This window comes from Siniperca chuatsi, linkage group LG2 (assembly GCF_020085105.1).
Source record: "Siniperca chuatsi isolate FFG_IHB_CAS linkage group LG2, ASM2008510v1, whole genome shotgun sequence".
NCBI lineage: Eukaryota > Metazoa > Chordata > Actinopteri > Centrarchiformes > Sinipercidae > Siniperca > Siniperca chuatsi.
Genome location: NC_058043.1, coordinates 24,309,703 through 24,331,748, shown reverse-complemented (window position 1 = coordinate 24,331,748; position 22,046 = coordinate 24,309,703). Strand labels below are relative to the sequence as shown.

The 22,046-nt window shown below is 38.2% G+C and overlaps 3 protein-coding genes across 5 annotated transcripts in view; 1 reads left to right on the top strand and 2 right to left on the bottom strand.

The window, feature by feature from the left end:
• Nucleotides 1-6,701, bottom strand: part of LOC122887938 (ataxin-7) — a 33,209-nt gene extending 26,508 nt beyond the window's left edge. Inside the window, exons 1-2 of one of the 2 annotated variants that reach the window (XM_044221664.1) lie at nt 6,487-6,701; nt 4,386-4,485 (exon numbers count right to left, since the gene is read on the bottom strand). The gene's annotated coding sequence lies outside the window, so the exon portion shown is untranslated. The remainder of the gene's footprint in view (nt 1-4,385; nt 4,486-6,486) is intronic. The other variant, XM_044221673.1, reaches the window with a different exon arrangement.
• Nucleotides 6,702-7,785: 1,084 nt separating this feature from the next.
• Nucleotides 7,786-10,858, top strand: thoc7 (THO complex 7). Its single transcript, XM_044167746.1, has 8 exons — nt 7,786-7,916; nt 8,162-8,282; nt 8,392-8,516; nt 8,756-8,842; nt 9,254-9,311; nt 9,432-9,498; nt 9,593-9,662; nt 10,682-10,858. The coding sequence occupies exons 1-8, from the start codon at nt 7,898-7,900 to the stop codon at nt 10,741-10,743; spliced, it is 609 nt and encodes a 202-aa protein (XP_044023681.1). The 5' UTR covers nt 7,786-7,897; the 3' UTR covers nt 10,744-10,858.
• A 908-nt stretch (nt 10,859-11,766) lies between these two features.
• LOC122862285 (interferon-induced GTP-binding protein Mx) lies at nt 11,767-20,446 on the bottom strand. 2 transcript variants are annotated; one of them, XM_044167669.1, is made up of 12 exons: nt 19,591-20,446; nt 15,234-15,371; nt 14,989-15,143; nt 14,420-14,558; nt 14,131-14,329; nt 13,932-14,010; nt 13,711-13,833; nt 13,441-13,582; nt 13,208-13,366; nt 12,999-13,075; nt 12,604-12,861; nt 11,767-12,475 (listed from the first exon to the last, which is right to left on the bottom strand). In XM_044167669.1, exons 1-12 carry the CDS (start codon nt 19,775-19,777, stop codon nt 12,251-12,253), a joined length of 1,881 nt encoding a protein of 626 aa, XP_044023604.1. In that variant the 5' UTR covers nt 19,778-20,446; the 3' UTR covers nt 11,767-12,250. The 2 variants fall into 2 exon arrangements, with proteins under 2 accessions (XP_044023604.1, XP_044023594.1); XM_044167659.1 differs by lacking the exon at nt 19,591-20,446 and adding an exon at nt 17,410-17,798.
• Between the last annotated feature and the right edge of the window lie 1,600 nt (nt 20,447-22,046).

Here is a 22,046-nt window from a genome sequence, read left to right as displayed (position 1 = left end):
TACACACGCACACACACACACACACACACACATCAGCTATGAGAAGGCACAACCACAGGCACACCAAAACTCAAACTTCACTTTTTTTCATGATTTTGCAGTGACAATACAAAAACATTTGCCTGTCATGTCTCGAGTCCTAGGAGTGTAATACTAATATATGTATCATGCTTTGCCTGTAGATATTAACTTTAATGTGAGTCCTCACACAAAAGAATACAGGAGAAACATATTTACAGTTAAGTTGATTTCATCTTCATGGATGATGGATCAGTAACTGTTATTTTGCCTGTTGCAAGAAATCTTGGTGTCCTGTTTGATAGCAATTTATGTTTTGAGCAACATATCACTAAGCTTGTCCAATCATATCACTCATTGCAAAAATTCGATCTATTTTAAATCTCTGTTACACTCATTATTGGCAGTCTGTTCACTTGTCTTAATCAAAAACTTTGTTTGTTTTTGTTTTAGGATTGTTTTTAAAATCTTATTGATTACTTTTAAGGCTCTTCATGGCCTGGCTCCAGATTATATTTTAGACCTTTTAATCCCTTATGAACCTTCACGTAGTTTGAGATCCTCTGTCAGGGGTCTCCTGTCTGTTCCTGAGTCCAGGATGAAAACTAAGGGGGACAGAGCTTTTGCCACCAGGGCCCCGAGGCTCTGGAACAACTTGCCCGAAGAAATTAGGTTGTCTGAGTCAGTGTCTTCGTTTAAGTCTCTTCTCAAAACACATTTTTAGCTGAAAGCATTTCCTGATTTTACCTGAAATGGCTGTTTATTTTATTGTGTATTTTATTGCTTTTGTGTATTTTATTTCTTAATAATTCATCATTCACTGTGGTATTTTATTTCTCGTTGTGAAGCACTTTGTACTTTGTTTTGACAAGTGCTCTATAAATAAAGTTTTATTTATTATTTTTTTATTTTTCCTTTATAATAAAGACAGACTCAAATGTTATAGCTCATGTTACTGTTAATTCAACTAAATGTCTACGACAGAATAATGTAACACTTAATGAGACAGTGTACACCTTGGGCAAAGACAGAGTTGCCCACAGACAAGTTGTCTTTACTTTCACTTTCAAAATGAAATGCTTGTGATCTCCCTCAATGATGCACATATTCAACTGCCAAAAGCTGAGAAACAAGAGAAAACAAGAAACGGAAACTCTTTATATTATCTTGCTACAGACAACATTTAGTACAGAGACTTCTGATTCTTGTAAAGAGACAAAATAATACACTGACTGATCTGACTTACAAATGGCATAAACATTTCTAGTCTTCATCTGGTGCTGCCTATTTTATATGAATGATGTAATGGTTGATTCTATGTAACTATTTTTTTTTTCCATCTCAAATCATCAGAAATTCTCAAGACACAACCATCTGTCAGTTTGACAGTAAAACAAGGACAGTTTTAGCAGCCTTGTGTGCTGTTTTCTTGAGATCAAAAGGAGGATTTCTGAAATAAAATCCTCCTAATAAATGGCAGAAAAGTTGAATGTATTCCCGTTTGGCATGTATCCTGCAGAGCTTTGAGCAAAAATGATCTTGGCCCTCTGTTGCTAGTTTCAAATGTACAGTTCAGAAACTTGGCTTTGTCTTTAGACCAACACTTAATTTAGAAATACAAATTAAGAAACTTGTCCTGAAGATGTTGCCAGTGTCTCACAGAAAAAAAAGTTGTTTTATTTCCTTTGGTCTTTATTTACTGCATATGCATACACCTCAGTCACAAATTGATCCTTTTTATCAAAGTGTTCCAAAAGATATGACCACTCCAGACTCCACTATTGACTTAGAAAATCTAGCTGCAATAGGTTCATACTCTGAGGATGTTAACTTTCAGAAAGCAGCCTTTCTAATGAAAGCTGGCTACTGTAGAGACTGTTAAAATGGTCAAACCACAAACTGTGGTTGGCAACCAGGGTTGAACCTGAGTAGAATACAGTATATTATGTTCAGGATACCTACAACGACTGGGTGAGCAGACATAACAAGCATGACGCTTGATGCTGTTGCTGTAATTTGAGGGTGACGACACGTGAAAAGTCATATAGATTTCAACATTTAGTGCCTCGTTATTTTCTTTTGAAAAATACTGTACAAATAAAGTTTGCTTTACATTGAGGAAACAGTGGGTCAACAAATAATAATACTCTATAGGGATTTGAAATGGCGCTTCTATATCAAATCAGTGGTGTACACAACAGTGCAACATCAACAGGCCAGACACAAGTAGATTTCCTGCAATGACACAAAACATTGACAGAATTTCTTAAGCGGCATGCATAGCAAATCAGCGTAATGTGTAACTTACCCATTTAGCCACTGCCACAAATTATAAGACCCTGTGGGGGGAATTTTTTGGTATGGGTTTTTTGAAGGCTAGCCGTGCCTTTTTTTAATTACCGGTCCATTACAGTTTTTCTCAATTGCTAAAACACTAAACCCTATTGTCTGAACCAAATGCTCAGTTGCCTGAACCCACTGATTGTATCAATCACTCTTTTGGCAAAACCATAAGCACTTTTCACCTGTTTAGACACAACTTGCCAACACATTTTCATTGTGATGCACCCGTGCTGCATAATGGTGAGCACAGGTGACAAAAGTCAAACACAATTAAAGCACAGATGTCACCACTTGAACACAACAACTCAAAATTGATCACACTTGTGGCTAATGATGTGAGGGAACATATAAAGTAAGCCAGTTCAGAGAGCACTGGGTACAACCAAACATCAGTAGATTCACTGTGTCCACCATAATCCGAAGATTTAGAGAAGAGAACAGGTAATTACCTTTTTTTGAGATTATAGTACAGTATGTAAATGTTGATAGCAATTACTGTATGACATACTTTATACTGTACCACAGTATACTGTAAGTAAATATATGTTTCAGTACATCACTGTACCAATATACTGAAGTATTGTAATGGAGGGTTGGTCTAACTGTTTGTAGGCCTAGTATTCCATGTATATTTTTTGTAACTCCATGTTCTCTTTTTGTAGAATTGAAAGACTGCCACATGGGCTTACTGTACACCAGTGGCAAACGCATAAGATTTCTGTTTTGTCTTTTTGTACAAGTGCTAAATGCAGTTTTTTTTTGTTTTTTTTTGTTTTGCAACATGCATTTAGCCTACAGTGAACAATAAACATTTATTTCTCCAGCTTCATGTCCTGAGCATTGTGTTTTCTATTTTTCTACGTAGTGTTTAGTGACTGTTCAGTAGTGTGTTTAATTTTTATTGACTCGGGGCACGATTTGACAACATAGTTCAGTTTTGAGCACAGATTGAACTGTTTTGAGGTGAAAGTTTGGTTTTGCAAGAAGAGTCTGAGGTTTTGTGAATGTAGCTTGAAAAGTGTGTTTTGTGTTCATAGTTTAGAGAAAAGGAGAGCAGCTTTCAAGAAATGTGTCTTAGCAATCGAGAGAAACTGTAATAGTCTACACTAGCAAACCATTTAAATTGTGACATATTGATGCTTTAATACTAGTCCATCTCGATGAGTAGCAGTGATTTTTAGTCTGGGATGGACCCGGAATTGTAGTAGTTTTTTTTTTTTTTTTAAAAAAGCATCCCACATTCTTAATCTTTAACAGATGGGTATCACAGGATTTCCTCAATAGCCCTTTTTAGACATGCACTGTAATCTCTGCAAAAGTCACTCTTTTACATTGCTCAAGTGTGATTAAAAGCAGTGCAATTGACAGTAAAGGCAAACACAAGTTTGTAACTTTTTTTTTTTTTTAAACACATGGCATTATTGTGTCGTGTATGAATCAGTCATCACAGACTGATAACATACATTTATGACCAGAAAAATAAAAGACCTCTGTACGATATTAGGCAGTCCAATACAAAAGTAGTGCCTTTGTGAAACTTGTGGTGCTAGATGTTTGCTGAGGTGGTGATGTTGTATTGGATTACATTTCACTGAAAGGTATTTGTAATATTTATACAAAATCTAATAAACACATCCAACAAAATAAACACCACACCTTCAATATATGCAACCCAATACAGCACCAGTACAAACTATAGCCTCAATAGGCAACACACTGTTGCTGTAGCCTCAATAAGCAACACCTCCCTGACAAAATAACTTGAAGAAAATCCAAAGTAAGTTAATTGAAAATATCACAGGTAAACCTGGGAACCATTATAAGAGTCTGTTTGGGGAAATTACAGGGTTGTATGTTCGCTGAAAAACAATTACTATAAAATTGCTATACTGAACTACAATACGTCTCTAAGTAAGTAATTGTAAACATCTATTAACACTATACAACTACTTATGATTATTGTACTGCTATAGAAAGCAGTAATTGTCAATAGTGCAGAGTAATGACTAGCTGTGAGATCTTACCTTGGTAAAATAAGAAAAAAGGAACTTATTTTTAACTCAATCAGCCGATCCTCATCAGTTTGGGTGATCGCTGGCTGCCACACACACTGGAAAGAAGAGTCTACACACACACACACACACAAGCATTGAGAGAAGACAAGTCAGTATCAGGTTCTTTGTTTTGCTGCTTGAGTTAATCAGTGAACATGGAATTATAAGACTATGTCTGGAAGGTAACACTGTCCTCTCTTGTCATGGAGTTCTTCACCACTATGCAGTAATCCAATCCATTAGGTGCCATCCCGGACCACCCTCTCCAGCCCCACAGGGATCCCTTTCAAAGACTGACAAATACTCTTTTAACATTGTTTTTGTCGTCTTAGCTGATGCAAGACATATTGTAATGTATTCATAGAGGTAGAATATGACTTGATTAAGCAAAACACAAAGCCATACAATGATAACTGTTGTGTATGAATTACAACAACTTATTTTAAATTTGTTTAAATTTGCATAATACAATTGTTTGTCAAAAGCTTTTGCTGTAGCCTATTACTCTTTTTTGTTTTTGCTTATATACTATTAATGCCCAGGAACAAATTAACTAACTTCAAACTCAGCAGCATTTCTTAAGTGTAAGTTAGGAAATACTGTTGATTTGTGAACACAACTTTTTCAACCAACCTTTTTCACAGCAGACATTTGGACTTTTACTGTTAAAGTAAAGCTCAGGTGTAACTAATAACATCAATGATGGCTCTGTTTCATGTAGGCATGCCAGTAAGCCATGTCAGTGAGCCAGCATACACAATATCAGGGTCCTGGCACTGGCAAACCAAAGCTACATGTAGCCAGTATTAATGGAATTCACTACCTATAGAAGTGCTGCGCTTCTGAATTAGTTATTTTTTTAAGAAATGTATTAAGTAAAACAATGGCATATTTATGGCATACAAAAACTGCAATTGTATAGCACCATATCTTGCTTCAGCCAGTGGAGTGGTACTCTCAGAGAAGCTCAGATAGTGTAGTTCAAAATCCATGCTTAAAAAGTAAACTGGAGCTCTGAGCTTTTTCTTTCAATTGTTGGGTGAAAGGTCTAATAATTCCTGTACTTCCACTAAAGAGTAATACTGCTTAATTAACCACTTCCAGTAATTCTTTTCAGGTCCACCTCTACCTTTCTCACTGGTCAAAAGTCCTGCTCAATCATAGCTCATACTGGCTACCCTGAAGTTACTTAAGTACCCAAAGGGAAAACACAGACGTAATTAATAACATTTATAATACTACATTCTACTACCATATGTACATTGCAGTCAGTACTGTCTTCAAATTGTGGGAAAAATGGCTACTTTTCCCTAACCTTTCACAAAATACTGCTATGAACACCATCAAACACCCTTAGAGCTGAAACTCAGAACTTTAATCTAACAGCCACGCTTTCATTTTACCCACATTGTTTGTTGTTTGACAAAAATATATCACCATCCAAATACTTACAAACTGCCCTGCCTATATGAGAGTAAGTACTAAACATTAAGATTTGACCATTTTACAACCAGAAGCCTATATTACAAATCTGGTTTGTAATATAGGCTTTTTTTTTTTTGGTTTGGGCTCTACGAAGACAGTATGTCAAAGGCTATGATTGGCAAAATATAACATTACGTAATTTCTTTAGAAACGAAACACTTGTCATTGAAAAGTAGGTGCACAACTTGACAGGACAACTCAGTTAGCTAGCTAACATTAGCTAGCAGAGACCAACTAGAGCCAGCAGTTTTATTGGCCAGCGTTGCTCCCACCTCTTCTACACACTAACGTACATTAACATTGTTTCCAAAAATAGAAAAGACAAAGTAAACGTTAATCGTAAATACTATATGTGGAAAAAAAAGACATAATGTCTATCAGGAGTTGTGTCATGAAAACAGGTACCATCCAGTGTGGGTCTGTAACTGGTACAAACGTTACTAGAGAGCAGTGGCGGCTACATTAGCCTGCTAGCTGAAGCCTGTAGCCAGCCATGACTAGCATTAGCGAGGAAGCTTGCAGAAGCCTGACAGCACAGCAGAAGTCATTAGCAGTCGTCTCGGATCGACAACAACTTCACTCTTACCAAGGCTCTGGATGCTGTAGACGTAAACGTGACACCAGGCAGATATAATTCAACTGGATGCACTGAGCGAAGTAGACAGAAGACGGTGGGAAAGAGCGAGTGCAGCGCTCAGCCTCTGTGGAGGTCTTCACCTGGTGCTTCCATGTCTGTTTACCAGACTGCATTCTGGGACAGAGGCGTCACTGCGCCAGGACGCACGTACGCACGCTCTGATGAGTTAAAGCAGCTTCTCCATCATGTAATTGTGGTCTTTAAATTACTGTGGATTATAGGTGGGATTTTTGTGGACTGTGGAAAGCATCAACTGAACCTTCTCCATGTTTTGTTTTATTTAGGGAACAACACATAATGTAATTTGTAATTCAGCTGTTAATTGTATAAATACAATCAGAACTTATCACATTTCAGTTGACTATATGTATGATTGTCATGCAATATCCCAGACAATGTAAATAGTTAATTATATCGTCACCGCTTCATGTTTGTGTTAAAAACACAGGTGTTGAAGAATTGACATTCCTTTTTGTCTGTACAGTCTTTGTATACTGTATGGGTACCATTTCATGAATACCCATGTATTCTTAAAATACTCTCATAATGTCATCAGTGGTACTAATAACACAGATTTAGTGAGTTTTAAAGTTAAATGCTTATTGTAAAAGTAGGCGAGGTGGGGCAGTGCTTCATGCTTTCACCTTCTACATATCTTGTCCTGTTCTTCCTAAAGTGAAAGAGATTCGTTTTAAGATTATTACAAATACAGACCCTGTTGCTGATTTTCTGAACTAAAGGTTTCACTTTGATCCTCCACAAGGTACATTTTGTGTCAGTGCAGATGCTGATCTTTTGTTATGCAGCTCTGGGTTATATCTAAAAATAGACGATATCCCTGTTTTTGAATGGGAGGATAAATTACATATAAAACGCATAAATATTTAGCCCATTTGATAATATCACTGGGTCCACCAAAATGAAAGACATTCAATCAAAATTTTACACACTTTATTAATGCCTTTGAATTATATTTTGAGTCCCTTTCAAAGTCAAAAGCCAAGAAACTAAATTTCTTCATGTCTCAGTTGCTATTATTTTGACGAGTAGCCTATATTAAATGTTATTTCATCTTTGCCTTGTGTGAAATGCATACAATTATCTTCGTGTATGTTTCTTTTCTTATGTCTTTGAATCTTCTATTATGTATTCAGCTGTTATTGTTGATTTACCCAGAGAATGTTTTCATGAATAAAGCTTTTAAAAAAACTTTTAAACTCAGACCGTTCACGGTTCTGTGGCCAATCACCGCCGTCTGTCCTCAGAGGCGGGGCCATCCGTTGGATGGGCGGGACGAGCTGCTTTGTTCACTTCCTGCCGTTCAATAAAGTTTATCTAACTAGGTACAGCCCGTACGGCCATGGGAGCTGTTACAGATGGTAAGTAACCTTTTAATTCATTGATTTCTGCTCTCTGGTAAAAGCCAGGAGTAGAAATGTGTCCTGAAGCTCTGAAGTATCCATATGTAGCTAGCAATACTGTCAGAAACGAAGCAGCTTGTTTTCACAACAGCTAATATACGGTAGTTAGCCATGTTAGCTAACTAACAGTTAGCTCAGTGGCTCTTGAATATACCCGCTGTATCTGAAATGCTGTTTGATTCCCGCTTTCGCCCATATTCTAGATGAAGTAATTCGGAAGCGTCTTCTTATTGACGGAGACGGAGCTGGTGATGACCGCCGAATCAATGTGCTACTAAAGAGTTTCACCAAATGGTGCAACTCGCCTGGGACCCTGGATGAAGGGTAAGTGAGCTCTACAAACCCCAGCCTTGCACTGCGTCACCAAGAGTTTCTACGAAAGTGTGTTGAAGAACTTGCTTTGAGTCATAAACCGTCTTGTAATTCTGTTCAGGTTCACGTATCAGAGGATGTTGGGCACACTGGCCCAGTGTGAATTCTCCATGGGGAAGACGTTGATGGTTTATGACATGAATCTTCGGGAAATGGAGAATTATGAGAAAATCTACACTAACATAGGTAGGAAATATGGATTTTCTGACATTGACCTTGAATATTTACAACCCTGAACCCCTTCTTATTTATTTAAGTTGTTGACATGTCGCGGTCTGTATATTCTTTTATATAACAAATACTAATGTTTTTGCATTTCTTACTTTCTACTAGAAGAACAGGGCCACCATAGTCACCCCAAGACAATGTATGTTTTTGTGTTACAAAATAACACCAAAATAATCACCACCTTGTCCACATTGCAGAACAAAACATCACGTCTGCACATGAGAAGATAGCAGAATGCAAAAAGGAAATTCAGAGGGCAAAAAGAATACGTAAAAATCGCCAAGGTAAGAATATTTTCAGTGCTCTAAATCAATTTAGGCAATTATTTACAGGAGCGATTACTACTTGTGTTTTTATATATCGACTGATGAAGACCAACGGCAATAGTGGTGGCATAGTCCCACCATGTTGAAGTAAATGCATTCAACAGTTTAACACAGTGCTGAAACAGTTTGTTGATCAGGCAGTCAATCTGCAAATAATTGTCCACTATTTTGACAATGAATGAAAAAATGTTCAACAGTGTTTTTTCCTGTCTTTTTGTTTTATTTTATTTTATTTTTTTACACTTAAGTCATCAATCATTTTAGAGGAATTGGTGCCAGTATAGGTTGTCAAAATAATGTAGAAATATTTTTGGCTAGTTTGAATTTCTGCTTGTCACACATCTTCACTTTTTTTCCCTTTCCTTCCAGAGTACGATGCTTTAGCTAAGGTTATCGAGCAACACCCCGACCGTCATGAAACACTGAAGTAAGTCAGTCCCTCATTTGTTTCATCCAGATATTAAGTTGTTCTGCTTCATGTGTTAGAGCAGTTTTGGCTTTCATGATAATCAGATTACGTGCTTATTATTGGTTTGGTCAATTACAGGCAGTTGGAGGCGCTTGACAAAGAACTCCAGCGACTGTCTCACATCAAGGAGAATGTAGATGCAAAGGTAAAGTCAAGTACATGTAGTATCCCTTCTTCTAACCTGTAATGTCTTCAATCATCAGTGATGTATATTTTAATCTCCCTTTTGTCCCATGCAGTTGGAGTTAAGGAAGAAGCAGTTCCATGTGCTACTTAGTACCATACAGGAACTACAGCAGACACTTGAGAGTGAGTAAACCAGGACATTTTTGGGTGCCATATCGGCATCGTTTGTGCTTGTCGATGTCCCTGTGTCATGTTCTTAATTCTCAATAGCAGTTGATCTGTACATTGTTCAAAAAACACAAAATGTTAATCCGTTTCATCTGTAAAGCTTAGAAAAAGTAGAGTAGAGGTACCTATGCACTGTTCGAATTACGGCATGGCTTTTGGGGGAGCCCTATTTTTCAGGGGTGGGAGGGTACTGTACACATGCATACATGAATGTGTTTTGCTATGTTCAAAAATATTCTATCAATACATTTAAATTCATACAGAGAATTTTTAGCCTGGGACAACAAATATATATTCACCATTGCAATGTTGTTGTTTTTTAATCGCTCTTATGCTGAGAAACAATAAAAATGCCAACGCACAGTGGACAGGCAATGGTTTGCGTTACTTTGTTAAACAGACCTAGGTTGCATCGCATGACAATTATGAACGTGCCCACAGCCTCAGATGTTGGTGTTATGGAAAACATAGCAAGATAAACAGCTTCTCTAAACACAACACCCAATGCTCATTTCGGAGGTAACGTCGCAATGCAAATACACCATCATACAGTAGGCTATGCATCAAACTGTGTCAACACCCTAAAAATACAGGATTGAAACACCACATGCCTAAATAATATGACATTACATATCATACATCAAACTGGAAGCAGGTGCATAGATGCCTATATTAAAGCTAGGGTAGGTAATGAAGCATGGGATTTTTTTCAGTTGGATACTTTCAAAATCTAGCTGTCGCTTGCTAGTTTCTCCAACGTTACCTGTCCTAGCTTTAAACATGAACAGGCCCAGGAAAATATACATTTATACAGGGGAAAAAAAACATTGGTACCAAAAATGACAATATTTTAGAGCCTCTAATGAGGCTTTCTGGGGAGCTCATGTCTCTTTCAGGGGAGCCGAGCTCCACGTAGCTCCCCTACATTTTGAACCCTGTACCCATGCTTTGCTAATTATTTTTATCTTTCCTAGATGACGAGAAATCGGACAATGACGACAACAGTCAGGAGAGCCCTGCAGAGAATGGTGAATGAACTTGTAGAGATCCTGACTGGAATAAATTAAGTGAACCGCTTTTTAAATGATTTTGTTTTTTGTCCAAGAAGACTTTTTGTATGTATTTTTGAATAAAGTTGACTTGTCCATGTCTGTCTTCTTCATTTTATTTACCCAAATTGTGGATTTTTTAGATGTGTGTCTATAGAACTCAAATTCTGTACCTCAAATAACTGAGGTTTCCAGGATGACAAGGATTTCATGGTGGAAATGCACTGTATGCAAGAGCAATACATCAGACTGATATAACAAGTTATTACAAGTTTTTCGTGGAGAGAAAAAGCATTAATTAATGGTTATCAGGGAAAAAAATCTATCCATCTTTGATCTTCTGGAAGTTGGGACTGAATCATTGGTGTATTTACATCCCTGATGCAGAGTCTTCATTGGAGGAAGAAACGTTATGTTTATCTAATTGATTAGAATATCCGTAATAAGTTTTTATAATTATTAAGGATTACATTACAACTGTTTTGCCGTCAAACTAGGATTTATTAATTCTTTTAACCATTTCCTCTGTAAAACCACAAGGAGGTGCTAAAGAACATAGTTCTATGCTGATACTCCTGTGTAATCATGAGCAAGTGTGATGTACACAGTTTATCACATCCATCAAGATAACCAATATAATACTGATATCCAATAGCTAGAGGACAGTACCAGGCAGCTACAATAAGACAAACTGGAAACGGTGATTTAATGGACTTTAGTTAGACCCAAAAGAAAGAATTGATATCTAGTGTTCTGTTTGTAGAAAGAAGGTCTCTGCCTGTCTAACATGAAACACTGTCTGCATCTGCTGCTATACTATCCTGGAAGCAGACAGATCAGGACTGTAGTAATTGTCATTTTGATCACTGTGGATAGTAATAGAAGTAGATCCGTTTATGTTGTATCATTTTCTTTAAAGTCACAAAATGTTCATGTCGAGAATATGTCATTCTTTCAGTGGTAAAACTTGTAAAAGCATGTTGGAATAGTCAAATTGGACAAACAATAAATTCAAGTCAAATCTTCTCTTTATTTAAACAAATATATTTGAATAAATATGAAAAATATGCATTTGGATAATTTTAACATTAAGAAACATTAATGACCTGTTTGTTTAAAGTGGTTCAGCCATTAGCAGGAAACCATGACAAAGCATCAAAGTATTGGTACAATGTTTATAATCTTTTCTGGGATGATGTGTCATAAAGTTCCCTGGCAGGAATTGAACTAGGGATATCTCAGAAACATGGTATACGACTTGTGCTTGAGTATTTGTGCTCCCATAATCAATTTTTTTTACAGTACATTTAAAACAACTCCCCATGTGTTGACATTGATCTGTTCTGACTTAGTTAACTTATCTTAAGCAAATGTGTCCATTCCATAATGGACACAGTAAAAAAACATAGTACAACAATCCTACAACCGCAATTTCACTGTATTTGACAGATGAAAGAGGTGCAGTAGACTCATGCTGTTAGGCCTTGACCTCCTCTAGAACTCTACCAGGTATGCTCGGGCCTTCATGAGGCGCTTGAGGCGACTCTGTAAAGCAGCCCTCTTGCTCCCGATGTCAGAATCCTCCTTCAGCAAGAACTCCAAATTCTCTTTATCCTGAAGCACCTGCATCATCTCCCTGTGCAGCTGGGAAGCAGACTCCTGCAACATCTGGTAGCGGATCACCAGTGGGATCTGGTCAGCCAGACGCTGACTGGCAATCTGAAGGAGGACAAAGGAAGAAAAGTTTGACAGACGGGGACAGTTATTGAAGAACAGAAAAACATACCCTTTGTCTCAACCTCGTCATCGTTTCTGTTCATGAATCATCCCTGTAAATTAAAACTTACTTTGTAATACGACTTAAGATGCAACATCAGCTCCTGAAGTGTTGCGTGATTATCCATTCTGTACAAAATACTCCTTTCTTTATGAAATGCTTTGACTTTCCGTTTGTCTTCCTCCTCATCCTCCTCTGTCTTGCGGTCACTCAAACTGCTGCTGTAGGTCCTGTCCTGAGAGTAAACAAGCAGCTCCATCTTGAACTGGGTTCTCAGCGTGGATTCAGCAGTGGACTCTTTTTCTTGCTTAATGGCTTCGATCCTTGCCTAGAAAATAAGATTCCGGTCAGTCTGAACACTGCATAAAACATGATGCAAATTACATATTATATATACATACAAAATACTGACGAGGACTATCAAATTATAAAAATGTCAATATCAAACTATTAGAAGATGGCTACCTTGGCGATTTTCACGAGGTTAGGAAATCCAGTGAAGCTACTTTGGGCCAGCTGTACGAGCAACTTCCTAACAGCATCTGGAGGAAACAGAAATGCAACAAGATCCAGCAGCTTGATTTCCACTGAGCACTGGTGGTTGTATGATAATACAGGAAAGTGTGAGCAATACAGAAAAACACATTAAATCTGTCATATATTCAATCATATACCTCCTACATCCTTGAGTCTCTTAACAGCTGGTTCTTCCAGCTGTTTGATCTGCTCCTTGACCATGACCTCAAAGGTCTTGTAGTTGATGAAGCCGGGCAGTTCTCTTCCACGATACCTCTCTTCATACTCCTCCACCTCTTTCTCAATCTTTTTGTTAACTACAACACACAAACATATGCGTCAGAGTCCTGCTGATGGTCAGCTGTAGGACTGATCAAAATGATACACTCACAGATTTCTCCTGAGCGGCTCAAGTGGGCATTCCACTGCCCGAACTCTCTTCTGAGCATAGAAAAGACGTTGAGCCTGTCTCCACACTTGAGTTCCTCTCCTGTAGTCAGACTGATGGCATCCTGAGTGAAGGCCGTCACTTTCTGCAGCACACATGTGACAGCAGAAACTGGTGTTTACAGGTGTTTTATGTTTATTTAACAAATTTGCATTGGTGGGGAGCATTTGACTTTGCAGCCACGTAAATGTTATGTAGAGTGAGGGAGCTCACATCAATGAGGAAGATGAGTTTCTCAGCTGCGTCAGATGGGGGTCCATTGCCATATCTCTCCAGCTCTGCACGAGTCTGTGTTAGTTTCTCCTCTATCTGCTCTTCCAGTCGAGGCAGAGATTTCTGCCAATCACACAGGGGTCAAAACTTTAACACCTAAGGTGACAAATCCTAATGAATACGGTAAAGTGTTAAGATGAAGCAAAAGAAGAAAAATTAACCTCAATGTGATGCACCAGCTCAAGTGTGAGCTTCTCAGCCAGTTTAGGAACAGTGGCATGACCTTCATTGTAGAGAGTGCTACAGTAAGAATGAAAAGCTACTGAGTACATGTCATATTACATGTAAAAATACAAATCACAGCATTGATATTTCACCATGAAAATATTTGTTTAAATTACCCAAAAAGAATGAACTTACTGGAAATACACATGCTCTCTGAAAAAGGCTGTCTCTCTTTCTATTGCTTCAGTAAGAGACACCCTCTCTGTGATCTCCTTCTGACCCCTGCACTTGACGATCATGTAGCCCTTCTTCAGGTGGATGACCTCATTATGGACAATTTCCACCACTGTGTCTTCTGTGCCTTTGTCCACCAGATCAGGCTTGGTTAAGATACCTGAGAGAGAGAAAGACAAACAGACAGTGAACTATCTAAAAGACAAGTAACTCGGCCAAGTGGCCCTTTTCTAAAATCAGCTCTGTTTACCCAAAGTCCTCTCCCCATCAGGATCCACCCGCTGGGCCATGTTCAAAGCCTCTGTGGTTGCTATGTCCACGTTGCATGGAACAACCACCAGGCTGATGGTTTCTTGTTTTGTGATGAACGTCTGGATCAGTCTCTTTATCTGAAAGTATAAATTCATATTGTACATCAAGTTATAAATTGTACAGCTATCAAATCGCTATTGTGCTTAAGTCTGTTCTATTCACATAATGAGTGAATATTACAGGACTAAAAGTCTATAGCCTTGTAAAAGCATGAAAGTAAAAGCATGAAAGTGTTCAGAGATTGGCATGGCAGTCTTATTTGATTTTTGGCCTGAGGGTCTTGCTAGTGGAAACATCAATATGGGTAGTTATTCATAAGATGTTGTGTAGAGGTGGAAACACAGTGCCCAGGTTTTTTCTTTTTTTTTTGTAGATTTCTATCCTGATGAATCCGGATAATCCACAGATCTCACTGTCAATACTTTTCCTTGGAAAAACTTTCTACCAAAGAAATTGTCCCTATGAAAACTGCTGACAGTGTGCTTTGGGGACACTGAACTAGCATACCTGATCCCCAATGTTCTCTGGTTGTCCCTTTACAGCCACTCTGGCGATGCCGGGCAGGTCAATGAGTGTCAGGTCTGGAACATCAGGAGAGCCGATCTCCAGACTGATGAGGTCATCACTGATCCCCACCCCGACCCCGGCCATTTCATCCTGAGCTGGAGAGAGATGGTGTATAATGATTACAAAGGATGGAAGTGCTGATCACTGAAACCTTCATAATTTCAGTCCATCAATACTTACTGTACCTTCTCTGATCTTTTTCTCCACATCTGCAGGGTCTTCTATCTCTTCCTCATGGTTCTGGTAGCTTATCTTTCCGTACCACTCCTCTCCTTCTTTCTTTCTCTTCATCTTCAGTTCGAGAGGACATCTTGTCACAATGCCTGAATTAAGAAAGAGTGTATGACAAGAGAGGGGAAAAATTCAAAGTGAAATCCAGTGTGCTTGGTGAAATTATGAAAAGCAGTAGGCTATCTCAGATAACCCAGATATCATCTTCATAAAAGTCAAACACCAATTTCAATATTTTCTTGGCAAAATTCATGACCCAAATGTAAACAGGGACGTTTCTGTAGTGTGGCTCTATATGTACACATCATCGTGATGTTTCCTGGGGTCATCGGGTGTTTCCTCCAGGAAACATCACCTTTGATACCTTTCAGAAAGGTAAAAAAAATATGAAAGACAACCAATTCATATACATCCACACACATATTGGTGGGTCAGTTGGTCACCTATAAAGGGGTTGGCTATATGGTCATGTGGTTCAGGATAATCATTGTCCCAGACTGGCAGAGAGACAAGAGTGTCCAATAGTGCAACACCATGAATACCTTTGAGGTGGGACTGACGTTATCCCTATTTGTAGGATGTGTTGCATCTAGACTACACAGACTGGCAAAAGCAGAAGTCACAGAGTTCTTGGACCGCGCTCTGGGAGTCAGTCGGATGCAGCCAGGAGGGGGGCCGTGACGACAGGTGTTTTGTCCTACGATTTGGTTCTTTTCAAGCATACTGAACCCGTTACTGAACGCTCCCACTCTCTTTTTTAAAAAAACGTCTCCAGCTGGACACGAACTGGGGATGTTGGGGTTCATGGTCAGCATCTTAACCTCTAAGCCATGGGGGGTGCCCCGCCCTCTCTAATTTCTAAAGTAAATAACAACAAAATAAGATAACAGATGGTAATAATGGATAAATAGTTTCTTACTGTAACAAGTTATTGTTGCCTCATTTGTATGCTGATCATATACATACGGACAGGAATTTAATATATATCGTATTCACTGGGAGTGACCTTGCAATAAAGCACTACAGTTAATTTTGTAAGGCTCTGATTATTTTTTGCCTTGTTGCATTCTTGCTGCCAGGAAATGTTTGTTGCAGCCTACAAGTTGGCATGGTGCCCTCATCTACACCAGAGCACCTACCCTAAAACCAGCCATGCCAGTTTTGAGCTTTCCGTCCCAGTTGATAATGGAGTCGTGCTCATGGTAATCAAATATTACATTAAAAAAAGAAAAAAAAAATTGTCTCTCCAGAAACAATGTCCCAGTTACAGATTTCATTGGAACCACTAAACTAAACTATTAAAGAAATATATATAGTCCCTGTGAAAGCTGTTGACAGCATCTTTGGCGGTCTGCTCCAAAATGCAGGTAGACATAATTAAGTTGGTGAACACTGTGGAGCATCTAACAAGATAGATTCTTTTATCAGCCATTGGATTGGAGGAGAGCCAAAATAGAGCTAAAAGGAAAAAGAATACAGGACTCTTCTTCGGGTGGCCAGAAACACAACAACAACGCTAATGTTGCTCCATGTCTGCTGAATGTGTAGGCAACGAATAACAAGTTAGCCAAAACAACTTTATAAAGGTGCTAATGTGTCAGAGTGGTGTGTTTTTCAGCTTGTTGTGGTTCTTCTGCCCCATGGCCAAAAATCAATGAATGCAGCTCTAAATCAATGAATCAATGAATGCAGCTTTAAATATCATCTAATAGTGATGGTCTTGCTGTTTCCTTTTCTAAATGTTCTTCTTGTTTCCTAATTTGACCTATGAAACTTAATTATCCCATCATTTGCTTAATGTTAGGCAACACACAACTGCATGTCTACAATTTGTATTATTGTTATTATTGTTATCTTATCTTACTTATCTCTATATATTTTAATAGCACATTTCTTCTGTTTATGTACATGTTTTTATTTCACACATGCTTTGGCAATGTTAACGTCTGTTTCCCATGCCAATAAAGCCCCATTGGATAGATAGATAGATAGATAGATAGATAGATAGATAGATAGATAGATAGATAGATAGATAGATAGATAGATAGATAGATAGATAGATAGATAGATAGATAGATAGATAGATAGATAGATAGATAGATAGATAGATAGTCAGTGGCAGCAACTTACCACTTCCTCTTGGCAGAGCCACCCCTGACAGCGCCTCCAGCACGGAGCTCTTCCCCGAGCTTTGGTCTCCAATCACGGCGATAGCAGGCAGAGCCAAGTCCTTCTCCACACCCAGAGAGCGGAGAGAGTCAATGAGGTCAATGCAGGGACGCACCTTCTCCTCATACTGCTGGTTCAGAGTGTTCATGATGATGACTCCTTGTCTCCTGTAAAGAAATTGTGTTTAAAAAAGGAATAAAGCCGCTAGATAAAAGTCCTGTTCACTGAAATGAGTTCTGTCCGTGTCGAGTCTACAGTAGCAGCTGCTTGCTTGAGTGGCAGATGGAAACTGCGGTACTTCAGTGATGGAGCAGAAAATGAATTGAAAGTTAAGTTAGGTTTCGTTTCCTTGTCTTTCTTTTTTTTTCTCCTGTAGGTGTTTTTTTTCTGACAAACACCAACGGATCAGATGCCGCACATAGAGTCACCTACCAGGGGAAAAATATAAACACTGTTTTATTTGATGCTATATGGCGAGATAGAGTTGTTATTGTTTGGGCAAAATATTCTTCAATATATGATTTACATTTGATAAAAACTCTTTGGTGAAGTCTGTCTCCCCATTCACCATCCTCAGCCCACTAGCATTTTTGTTTTTAGTTTGTTAAACACTTGAAGTGTTGTTAATTTGTAAAAAACTTTTTAAGCTGTATACTGATTTTAATGGTATTGTGACGAGCTTGTGTGGAAGAATGCGTTGAGGCAGACATCTTAGGAAATGCTGTTTTATTTAACAACAGAACACACACACTCATCAATCACTACAGGAGTCTCGGCCATGGTGGCCACACTGCTAGTTAGACCTTAAGCTGTCCTGGCCACATAAACACAGAACACATAACACAACCACAACAATCAAAACATGAACACAACATCACTAAAACAACAATACAAACTTGAACATTTCATGAGCTACACCAGCGCAGAACTGTCAAGAAAGCACCGGCGGTTGCTACAGTAGGCTTTATTAACAGGCCTTCTAAAGAACATTATCATTTCTGTTTGCATCTCAACTATGTTTACCATTAACCTGCATGTTTTTCTTTCTCAGCAGCCACCTTCAGTTTCTGTTTTTATTTCTTCAAATAAAATTAACTTTCATTTTCTCTCCTACTTCACTGGAAAGCCCATTCTCAGTGTATGTGCACTAGAGGCTTCAGGTTTCCACATCACGCTTGTGGAAGTTGCATATTGGACCACAACTAGCTTGAAAACTAGTTGTGAAAGGTGTTAAACCGAGTTTTAAGGTGAGCGCAGAGAAACTTTCCCTCTTCAGCAGACAAACGTCAAAACAGCCTTCTAGTGTCAAACACAGAATACAACATTCTGCACAGTGAAGCTCAAACATCCAAGTAACAAAATGCAAAACATATGTTTGAGTGGAGGGGGACTCTTATTTCAAGAGGACATCTTGTGACAATTCCTGAATTACAGATGAGTGAATGGTGAGTGACAAGGAAAAAGTCAAAGTGAAATCCTGTGTGCTAGGTGAAGTTACGGATAGCAGCAGGATATCTCTACACAACTGCTACATTTTTTGAGGCTTCATGGGGGAGCTGTAAAAGGTTTGTTTAGAGCAGCAATGACAGGAGTGAATCAGCCCTATATTTTCAATTGTGTTCATTTAAAAATTATGTTGGGCTTTCAACTGAATTCAGTTTTATTTATATAGAGCTAATTCATAACAGAAGTTATTTCATTGCACTTTACCTATAGAGCAGATCTAGACCGTACTCTTTGTATTATTTACAGAGACGCAACAAATCCGACCATGAGCAAGCACTTGGCGACGGTGGCAAGGAAAAACTTTAAGAGGCAGAAACCTCGGGCAGAACCAGACTCAGGGTGGGCGGCCATTTAGTGTGAGTGTGAGCCCTAACTATAAGCTTTATCAAAGAGGAAAGTCTTAAGCCTACTGTATTCTTAAATGTGGGGATGGTGGCTTCCATTTTAAAGGAGTTAATTAATAAGGACAGAATCAAGGAGAGATAGATAGATAGATAGATAGATAGATAGATAGATAGATAGATAGATAGATAGATAGATAGATAGATAGATAGATAGATAGATAGATAGATAGATAGATAGATAGATAGATAGATAGATAGATAGATAGATAGATAGTCAGTGGCAGCAACTTACCACTTCCTCTTGGCAGAGCCACCCCTGACAGCGCCTCCAGCACGGAGCTCTTCCCCGAGCTTTGGTCTCCAATCACGGCGATAGCAGGCAGAGCCAAGTCCTTCTCCACACCCAGAGAGCGGAGAGAGTCAATGAGGTCAATGCAGGGACGCACCTTCTCCTCATACTGCTGGTTCAGAGTGTTCATGATGATGACTCCTTGTCTCCTGTAAAATAAAAATGAATACAGGGAAAATGAAAACTGTAAAGAGCGTTGTATGGCCTATACTCTGTCAGAAGCCAAGTGCGAGCACCTCACTTAACCGGAAAAACCGAGTGAGAGCTGAATAACAAGTTTGGTTTTGTTTTCCTGGTATTTCTCTTGGTGTGTTTGAAACACAAAAAGATACTGATGCCTCACCTGAAGAGACCTATTCAGAGCATCCATGTATCCTCTTTCATTCAAAGATAATGGGGTGGTGACTCCATTGGTGTGCAGAGAGCCTATATTTTGGTCAAGATTTTTATCATATTAAATAATTGATGCATTAATGAATACAGTGTATAGAGAATAATAATGTTGTGGCTGGTTGAGATAGTAGGCTACTAAAATTCTACCATTATATCAAGTTTTTATCTGCAAAGTACAGCTAGGCAAAATGTAATGGAATAAAAAGTACAATTGCACTTCTCTAATATGAATATTTTCTTCTGAAATGCAGGGGAGTATAACATCTCACAAAATGGAAATACTTAAATAAATTTCAAGTGCCTTAAAACTGTACTTAATGTACTTTACGGTCTACCTCTGGTCTACCACTATCAGATAATAAAATAGTTTATATGTCATCTATGGAGGACCACAAGTGTCATGGAAATAGTTATAAGCATTTCATTAATTGATATCTAATTGGACAATAAAAACAGTAATTAATACAATATTTTACAAATGAATTAACCAATCCATAAATAAGTAGACTAAATTACTAAGTATTTCATTAAATGATATCTAACTGGACAATAAAAAGATTCTAAAAATAATTTGGAAGTGAACAACCCATCAATATACGTCAAATAAAAAATTAAATACAGCATAAAACAGTTAATAAATACGTAAATTAATAAATAGACTAATGAATACCTAAATACTGGAATCTTAAAATCAGTTTGAAAATGCAGTTTTTGATTTAGCTTCTTTTTGTAATTTTCCTCCCTGTCTCATCATTCACTCTTTTGTAGCCTAATTCAGTACTGTGACAAGATGTCCTCTCAGACTTAAGATGAAGAGAAAGAAAGAAGGAGAGGAGTGGTACAGAAAGATAAGCTACGGGCCCGAAGTGTCACGTAAATGATAGCTATAAAAAGGAAAAGGAGAAGTAGCAGGAAGATATAAATGCAAATGGAAAAGAATCTTTCAAATGCCTTATTAAAACCTGTATTCTTCATTCATTTTGTGAATTCAGTTATGTATTTATTTTTTAAGGGGAAGCACTACAGGTAAAAACATTGTTTTTTCATGCACTGATCAATTTTGAGATTTTGGACCAGTTTGCTTCCATAACATGTCTTCTTTCAGACTAATGGAAAGAAACGTCTAAAATACACATTTACTTGTTTATTTTACTACATTTTGTCTATTTGTGTCTGTAGATTTGTCCTAAATTCACCAAAAGTAATGCCTCCTTTGCACATTTAATCAGGTGTATGTGAAAAAAGAAGAGAGGTCTAAATGTTAAATGTATCATTACTAACGTTAGTCAGGTTTATGTGCTGTCAACCATTAGCCTGCATAAATTGATAATGTGTTTGTCACGCATGTTACGGTATCGTTACCTTCTCATCCTGTGCAAAAGGAGGATCTATTGGCAGAAATTGAATATAATATCCATAAGAATGTTTTCATTAGTGTATAATCACCTGAAAATAAGAATTGTTGTGTTTTCATTACCATAGCCGTTTATATCTACAGAAGGAGCAGGTCCCCCTCATGGATGTTTTATTAAAACTGGATATCGGATGCCGCCTATTCAGTCCAATAAGAATTGCTTGCCTGGCGCATACATCAATAAAAGTTTCTAGCTTCTGGGTTTATGTCCGAGGTATGCGGCCCACTGAATATGGGCAGTACGTTTTCTCCAGCTGGCCTGCGAGTTCCCACTTGGCCCATTGACTTTACATTGTGATAAAGTCACGGATTTTTTAATTGCTTTTCTCAGCTCAAGGAAAGTTTTACAAATATAAAACCTCCATGTATCAAAAATTCAGAATAGAAAGGATCATAATAATATACATGGGGAAAATGCTTTTTGGGCCACAGAGGGATTTTTTGTTGCAATACCACAAGTGGCCACTGGAAAAAAATTGGAATCCCCTTCCATGGAGGCAGCCATGTTGTACCGCCATATTTCTACAGTAACCCAGAACAGACAAACCAAACACTGGCTCTAGATAGGGCTAGGGCTGCATTTTTCGCGTGT

Excerpts from the sequence above, each read along its gene's own strand:
- thoc7 (XM_044167746.1), top strand. Across the intron at positions 8,283-8,391 it reads CCTGGGACCCTGGATGAAGG|GTTCACGTATCAGAGGATGT; the intron begins GTAAGTGAGCTC and ends AATTCTGTTCAG. Across the intron at positions 8,517-8,755 it reads GAAAATCTACACTAACATAG|AACAAAACATCACGTCTGCA; the intron begins GTAGGAAATATG and ends TCCACATTGCAG.
- LOC122862285 (XM_044167669.1), bottom strand. The coding sequence starts at position 19,777 with ATGAACACTCTGAACCAGCAGTATGAGGAGAAGGTGCGTCCCTGCATT. Across the intron at positions 14,011-14,130 it reads AGAGAGCATGTGTATTTCCA|CACTCTCTACAATGAAGGTC; the intron begins GTAAGTTCATTC and ends TTCTTACTGTAG. Across the intron at positions 13,834-13,931 it reads AGCTGGTGCATCACATTGAG|AAATCTCTGCCTCGACTGGA; the intron begins GTTAATTTTTCT and ends TGTGATTGGCAG.